Source organism: Podarcis tiliguerta (genome assembly GCF_965153285.1).
Source record: "Podarcis tiliguerta genome assembly, chromosome: 13".
Lineage (NCBI taxonomy): Eukaryota > Metazoa > Chordata > Lepidosauria > Squamata > Lacertidae > Podarcis > Podarcis tiliguerta.
Genome location: NC_139546.1, coordinates 51453911 through 51462229, shown reverse-complemented (window position 1 = coordinate 51462229; position 8319 = coordinate 51453911). Strand labels below are relative to the sequence as shown.

The following is an 8319-nucleotide window of genomic DNA, read 5'->3' as shown; positions in this document are numbered from 1 at the left end:
CCAAGCGTCTCGGCTGCCTACACAGAGAGGGAGGAAACGGCCAGCCGGCAAGAGGGGCCTGATTCAGCCAGAGGCAGGAACCTGCATGATTTGTTGTTGTTTAGTTGTTTAGCCGTGTCCGACTCTTCGTGACCCCCCTGGACCAGAGCACGCCAGGCACTCCTGTCTTCCACTGCCTCCCGCAGTTTGGTCAAACTCATGCTGGTAGCTTCGAGAACACTGTCCCACCATCTTGTCCTCCGTCGTCTCCTTCTCCTTGCGCCCTCCATCTTTCCCAACATCAGGGTCTTTTCCAGGGAGTCTTCTCTTCTCAGGAGGTGGCCAAAGTCTTGGAGCCTCAGCTTCAGGATCTGTCCTTCCAGTGAGCACTCAGGGCTGATTTCCTTCCGAATGGAGAGGTTGGATCTTCTTGCAGTCCATGGGACTCTCAAGAGTCTCCTCCAGCACCAGAATTCAAAAGCATCCATTCTTCGGTGACCAGCCTTCTTTATGGTCCAGCTCTCACTTCCATACATCACTACTGGGAAAACCAGAGCATGATATATGCTGGAGGGGCAACCCCCCCCAACCTATATATAAATTCCTGCAACAATATTGACATCGCATTGTTGTACTTGGTCATCGTGTTGCCTTTGGAGATTACGGTCACTTCTCGAAAACTTTGGCCGGCAGCAGGACCTTGGAGAGAGTTCAAGTTCCCATCTTCTCCTCGCTGAGATCTAGGAAGCCTGACGGATTGACCTTGGGACCTTCTCCCTGCAAAGCACCCAGAAGCCCCTCCCACCCCCACCGGAGTCCAGTCGTCACTCAGGAATCAAGCAGATTCTTGACCAGCCACCCTCCCAGCTTTCAGACGCAGCCCAGATGCACACAGCAGTGCTTTCTACAGAGTAAGTAGCCCGGGAGAGTCTGGAGCCATGAGTTTCACCATCCGCCCCTGTGCCCCAAAGGACATGAAGGACATCATGCGACTGGTGAAGGTGAGGAACGCGATGAGAAGCATGGAAACCTCTGAGGGTTCGAAGACAGAGGTCCTCTGGCTGAGTCGGGATGACATGGGGTTGGGGGGCCAACTCCTATCTCTTGTTGTTGTTGTTGAGTCGTTTAGTCGTGTCCGACTCTTCGTGACCCCCTGACCAGAGCACACCAGGCCCTCCTGTCTTCCACTGCCTCCCGCAGTTTGGTCAAACTCATGCTGGTAGCTTTGAGAACACTGTCCCACCATCTCGTCCTCTGTGTCCCCTTCTCCTTGTGCCCTCCATCTTTTCCAACATCAGGGTGTTTTCCAGGGAGTCTTCTCCAAAGTCTTGGAGCCTCAGCTGCAGGATCTGTCCTTCCAGTGAGCACTCAGGGCTGATTTCCTTCAGAATGGAGAGGTTGGATCTTCTTGCAGTCCATGGGACTCTCCAGAGTCTCCTCCAGCACCAGAATTCAAAGAATCCATTCTTCGGCAATCAGCCTTCTTTATGGTCCAGCTCTCACTTCCATACATCACTACTGGGGAAACCATAGCTTTAACTATACGGACCTCTGTTGGCAAGGTGATGCCTCTGCTTTTTAAGATGCTGTCTAGGTTTGTCATTGCTTTTCTCCCAAGAAGCAGGCGTCTCTTAATTTCGTGGCTGCTGTCACCATCTGCAGTGATCATGGAGCCCAAGAAAGTAAAATCTCTCACTGCCTCCATTTCTTCCCCTTCTATTTGCCAGGAGGTGATGGGACCAGTGGCCATGATCTTCGTTTCTTTGATGTTGAGCTTCAGACCATATTTTGCGCTCTCCTCTTTCACCCTCATTAAGAGGTTCTTTCATTCCTCCTCACTTTCTGCTATCGAGGTTGTGTCATCTGCCTATCTCTTGCGGGGGCTCAATTAGTGCCAGCACCTTCTGTCAAGAGCTTAGTTTGCCTACCCATGGCTTAGGGCCCCACTTTCTTAGCCCCCCCCAAGAAAAAGTTATGAGTCTTTGAAAATTGTGTTTCTAAAGGAACTTTTGATATTGCCAAATGCCAATGTGTTTGCATTATTAAGTTTGTTACGGATAAAAAAATCATTTTAAGTTAGAGCTTAATAATTATTTCACTATTAATATACTTCTTAATTGTATTTCACTATTAATATACTTCTTAATTGTATTTCAGTTCAACAATTACTTTGATAGAATACACATTTTGTTATGTGCAAATGGCTTTAGGTCCATAAATGACTATCTAGCATATATTCAACACAAAAAACAGTTGTTGACAAAGGACAGCTGGACATAGAAAGGGCCTCATTGCCTTCAGTAGCTCAGAAACTCATCAAACCTAAATCCGGCCCTGGGCCTGATCCTGATTGTTCTTGTGTGCATGATTCATCATCAGTGACGTAGCGTGGGGGGTGCAGGGGGGGCCGGCCACACCGGGCGCAACATCTGGGGGGGGGGGCGAGCGCTCGCACTTGCAGCTCTCTGCCCCTACCTGGCTCACTCTCTCTCTCTCTCACTGCAGTGCTGGCTGTGCGAATCCGATCCAAGCCGCCGGGTCGCCGCCCACTGTGGAGGGGGGGGTGCCAGGCGTGTGGTGCGGTGCGGAGAGAGAGCGAGGGGAGGGACAGTGCAGCAGGGGGGGGGGCGCAAATTACTTGCCTTGCCCCGGGTGCTGACAACCCACGCTACGCCACTGTTCATTATAAGGATCCCTGGGTGAAAGGCGAATGAGTCTCGAGGCGGCTGCAAACCAGAACTTTTGCTCCCAATTCTCTCTCTCTCCCTATAAACAGGAGATTGCGGGCATTTACAACTTCCCTCTGGGCTCGCTCAGGACCAACGTCGAAGGTAAAGAACAGGTTCTGGTGTGCATATAGATTATAAGGTTACCAGATTTTTCCCAATGAATCTGGGGACATTTTTAAACTTCAATGGATTTTGTATGGGGACTGATTTGTAAATCTGGGGACTGTCCCCAGGAAACAGGGACGTCTGGTAACCTTAGATTAGCGGCTCCCTACAGGGGTGGTTTGGGACGCGGGTGGCGCTGTGGTCTAAACCACCGAGCCTCTTGGGCTTGCCGATCGGAAGGTTGGCGGTTCGAATCCATGCGACGGGGTGAGCTCCCGTTGCTCAGTCCCTGCTCCTGCCAACCTAGCAGTTCGAAAGCACACCAGTGCAAGTAGATAAATAGGTACCACTCCGGCGGGAAGGTAAACGGCGTTTCCGTGCGCTGCTCTGGTTCGCCAGAAGCGGCTTAGTCATGCTGGCCACATGACCCGGAAGCTGTACGCCTGCTCCCTCGGCCAATAAAGCGAGATGAGCGCCGCAACCCCAGAGTCGGCCACGACCGGACCAGGGGTCCCTTTACCTTTACAGGGGTGGTTTGGGATTCAGGTGGCGCTGTGGTCTAAACCACAGAGCCTAGGGCTTGCCGATCAGAAGGTCGTCGGTTCGAATCCCTGCAACGGGATGAGCTTCCTTTGCTCGGTCCCTGCTCCTGCCAACCTAGCAGTTCGAAAGCGCATCAAAAGTGCAAGTAGATAAATAGGTACCGCTCTGGCGGGAAGGTAAACGGCATTTCCATGCTCTCTGGTTTCCGTCACGGTGTTCCCTTGCGCCGGAAGCGGTTTAGTCCTGCCGGCCGCATGACCCGGAAAGCTGTCTGCAGACAACCGCCAGCTCTGAGCCCAGCTTCGGCTGGGGAGGGTGGGACATAAATAAAATGTTTATTATTATTATTATTATTATTATTATTATTATTATTATTATAATAGCTCCCTTGGCCTGAACGCAAGATGAGCGCCGCAACCCCAGAGTCGCCTTTGACTGGACCTAACCGTCCGGGGGTCCTTGACCTTTTACCTTTTACAGGGGCGGTTGTGCCCTCGGGGGTGGTAGTGGGATTACCTACAGGGGGTGCTAAGAGGCAGTTTTATTGTTGAAAGGCCGCCTCTCCTGGTCTGCCCCCAGAGGACCTGAAGGTCCATGAAAAATCATACTTTAGAGGGCCCTAAGGATGCCGGACTATCCTCCACCAGGGCCAGGGCCTTCTCAGTGGTGGCTCTGACCTGGTGGAATGCTCTGTCCCAGGAGACCAGGGCCCTGCAGGATTTAACCTCCTTCCGCCGGGCCTGTAAGACAGAGCTATTCCACCTGGCCTTTAATTCAAATTCAGCCTGATCTTTTATTTCCCTTCCTTCCCTCCCCCTCCCATTTTTATGAAGATCACCCGCTCTGAGACCCCACAGCTAATTCTCCCCTGGTCTCCTCGCTGGCCCAAATAGGACTAATTTAGCGAGCTAGCCCTGGTGACTCTCTAATGTTTATTGAATGGATTTCCCCCCCAAATTGATTTCTGAATTCTGAATTTATTGTGATTCACGTTTTATACTGTATTTTATGCTGTTTTTCGTTGCACCAATTGTTTTAAATTTGTCGTTAGCCGCCCTGAGCCCGGTTTTCTGAACCTGGAAGTGTGGGGTATAAATAAAAAATTATTATTATTTATTATTATTATTATTACTGCTCCTCCCTTCCCTGCTTCCTCCCCAGAGCTGAAGAAAGCCGGTTTTGGGGCACAGGCCCGATACGAGTGCCTTGTGGCCGAAGTCCCCGCCGAAGAGAAAAGCAAGGAAGGTAATAAGGGGATGAGGCTCCCATCTTGCGGTGGACATGATCCGGCTCGCAGGGAGAAGCTGCTGCTGATGCAATTGAGGCGCAAGTGGGTGGTCTAGGAAATGCCAGCAAGGCTGAACTCCTGCGTAACGTTATTTATTTTGCTCCACACGCAGGCTACACCATTATCGGGTACACCCTCTTCTCGTACACCTATAACACCTGGAGGGGAAAGAACATTTACATGGACAATTTTTACGTCATGCCGGAATTTAGAGGTACGGATGGGAAGGTAGTGGTCGAATCCTGTCCTCACGGCGGCCAACCTCTTTGGGAAATCTGCAGGCAGGATTCGAACGCAAGACCAGCTCTATCTCGTCCTGTGGTTTCCAGAAATTTGCATTCAGAAGCATTATGAATAGCCACGCGGTATTGTAGCGGGGCGAAACCTTTTTTGGGGGCCAATTTTAGTGGTGATGGGGGGGGCGGTGTTATACGGACCTTTGTCGGCAAGGTGATGTCTCTGCTTTTTAAGATGCCGTCTAGGTTTGTCACTGCTTTTCTCCCAAGAAGCAGGTGTCTTTTAATTTCGTGGCTGCTGTCACCATCTGCAGTGATCCTGGAGCCCAAGAAAGTGTCTTTGTCCACAGTGTTTTCTTAGCAGGGATACTGGAGTGGCTTGCTGGTTCCTCCTCCAGGTGGATCACGTTTGGTCAAAACTCTGCACTATGACCTGTTCATCTTGGGTGCCCTGCTCGGCATAGTTCGTAGCTTCTCTGAGTTATTCAAGCCCCTTCGCCACGGCAAGGCAGTGATCCATGAAGGGGACCCATGGTTTAAGGGGCTACAAAATGGCCGGAGCTAAGCAGGTTTGGCCAGAGCTCAGGTGAGAGGCTATCTGGGGTCCCCTGGCAGCGCCACAAAATTATTGCCGCCTTGGGTTGTATCTTCAGAGAGAACAGCGGTATCAATGCAGCCACCTCAGGATGGATAGAATCCACCTTTCCCCTGCTCTGTTTATCATGGAATCCTAGAGATGTCGAGTTGGACTGGGACCCCCAGAGGTCATCCAGACCAACCCGCTTCGCCATGTCGGACTCGCAGCCTAAGAATCCCTGGCGGATGCCCTCTCCGTTCAGAAACCTCCAGCGAGGGGGAATCTGCCGCCTTCTCACAGAGTTGTGGAATTGTAGAGTCGGGGACCCTCAGAGGTCATCCATCCCAACCCTCTTTTGCCACGTAGGAATCGCACCCAGAGCACCCTATCCTAACAGGCTTCTTCTGGTTTTCCCTCCTCACAGGGAGGCGGATCGGGAAGGCGCTGATGGAGCAGGCGGGTGAGGTGAGTTGTGTGGGAATGTTCAGGGATGCGGGAGAGGATATATAGTCTGATTATAGCCTTTCCCAACTTGTGTTAACAAGTTCCACAATTTAGCAGAGTAACATCCCCCTTTTTAAACTCGCAGCGGATGCGTTTGCTCAGGCTCGCTAAAGCCTCTAGAAGAACTGTTCTGGTATTTCCCCCTTATTCCCTCCTAAAAGATAAGACACGACGCAGTCGTCTATAAACGTATAAAAAGGTTTACTCACGCATCATTTTGTTCACAATCGGATCCCAGAAGGCAGACTTAGCTTAGAAAAGTAACATATACCTGGAAACTCATAAGGAGACAGTCCCTTTGAGCATCTTTGGCTAAGCAGATGTTGCTTCTTCAATGCATGTAGTCAAAGAGAGTGAGATGGCTGCCCTGCCCTGTGCTTTTGTCGTTACCTGCACAGGTGAGGCCACGCCCCCTTCTAGTCACATGTCCCAGCCCAGAAGGAAAAGGAAGTTGACCTGCTGGCTGGACAAACATTCCTCCCCATGTGTAAACTCTAGGAATGTTGTACTTGACTGCTCTTTCACATCCCACAAATTGTTGCACCCCTTTGGCCCCGTTCAGACAAACGCCTGTCCCACCTGTAGCAAACCCGGGTCACAAGAGCTCCTCTGCTCAGGTGTCCCCCTGAGACGTGACGGGATGCGGGTGGGGGGCCTAAAACACCATCCCCTCCCTTTCTTTTGGGGAACGGACGCCCGCTGGCTTTGCCCCACGTGGGTTCCGTTGTTCACACATTACCTGGGAACAAGCTAGGGCATTTATGATTACTCTTGTTGCCTTAATAGCCCACATTTTCTCTCTGCAAGCAGCTCAAGGCAGCCTATGTGGTTCTGCCACCTGCCCCAGAATTAATCCCCACAACACCCCTTTGAGGTAGGCTGGGCTGACAGGGGGCGCTAAGAGGCAGTTTTATTGTTGAAAGGCCGCCTCTCTTGGTCTGCCCCCAGAGGACCTTAAGGTCCATGAATAACCATAGTTTAGAGGGCCCTAAGGAAGTCAGACTATCCTCCACCAGGGCCAGGGCCTTCTCAGTGGTGGCTCCGACCTGGTGGAATGCTCTGTCCCAGGAGACCAGGGCCCTGCAGGATTTAACCTCCTTCTGCAGGGCCTGTAAAACAGAGCTATTCCGCCTGGCCTTTAATTTGAATTCCGCTTGATCTTTTATTCCCCTTCTCTTCCCTCCCCTTTTATGAAGGTCACCCGCTCTGAGACCCCACAGCTAATTCTCCCCTGGTCTCCTCGCTGGCCCAAGTAGGACCAATTCAGCCAGCTAGCCTTTATGCTTATTTCCCCTAAACTGATTTTTGAATTTTATTGTTATTCATGTTTTTATACTGTATTTTATGCTGCTTTTATAATTAAGTGTTTTACATTCGCTGTTAGCCGTCCCTGAGCCCAGTTTTCGAACCGGGAAGGGCAGAGTATAAATAAATAAATTATTATTATTATTATTATTATTATTATTATTATTATTAATCCCCTCCCCTTCTCCCTGCCACCTCAGGTTGCCTGGCGCCAAGGCCTCAGCCAACTCCGAATGCATGTATCCTCCCAGAAGGCAGATGTCCTGAGCTTCCTCGAGAGGAGGGGAGGCGAAAACCTGACCGAGAAGGACGGCTGGCACCTCCTGCGTTTCCCCAACGAGGCCCTGAGGAGGCTGGCAGCTGAGAAGAGATTCTAGCGGGCTCTGGGTTCGAATCCTACCCTCCACCCCTAGGTTCCTGGCGGGGGGGGGGGCATGTTTTGTGGTTGGAGAGGGGGGGATGGATAGCCCATGATGCAGGGGCAGCAAAAGCGAGTGCGGAGGAGGAGTTTGGGCAAGAGGAGAAGAGTCACGGGATCACAGGAGGGACCCCCTGTGGCCATCTAGACCAACCCCTTGCAATGCAGGGTTGTTGCAAAAAAATTAGTCTGTGAAGAAGCCTGAATAAATTTTCTGATGCATCTGTGGCCTTGTTTTTGTCTTTGGTGATGCTTTTGCCCTTCTTCTTTCTTTTTTTAAAAAATATTTATTTGGTTTTCCAAATTAAGATTTTACAATCGCATATCCAACATACGTCATAAAAACAAGATTCGAAAGAATATCCTAAACTTCCCTCTTCCCCTTTGCGGATCCTATTGTTGGCCATTTCCTCCTGCAATTTTTATAAGACCCCTTATGGTCTTGATTTATTAGCTACTTTAAGATAAGGCTGCATTTTAAATTGCATTTTAACTTGTATTTTAAATTGTTTTTCCCCCCTTTTCTTTGGCCGGGGAGGGCGGGGTATAAATAAAATTTATTATTATGAATAATAATAATAATCCAAATCTTTTACATCTCCATTATAATCCAAAATTCACCAAGTGTTATTCCA

General features: G+C 50.3%; 1 protein-coding gene across 1 annotated transcript; it reads left to right on the top strand.

The window, feature by feature from the left end:
- The first annotated feature begins 694 nt into the window (after positions 1 to 694).
- On the top strand, positions 695 to 7864 carry LOC310663175 (diamine acetyltransferase 1-like). The gene is made up of 6 exons (XM_083410843.1): positions 695 to 980; positions 2756 to 2810; positions 4518 to 4601; positions 4757 to 4858; positions 5882 to 5922; positions 7467 to 7864. Exons 1-6 carry the CDS (start codon positions 918 to 920, stop codon positions 7641 to 7643), a joined length of 522 nt encoding a protein of 173 aa, XP_083266969.1. The 5' UTR covers positions 695 to 917; the 3' UTR covers positions 7644 to 7864.
- The last annotated feature ends 455 nt before the right edge of the window (positions 7865 to 8319 follow it).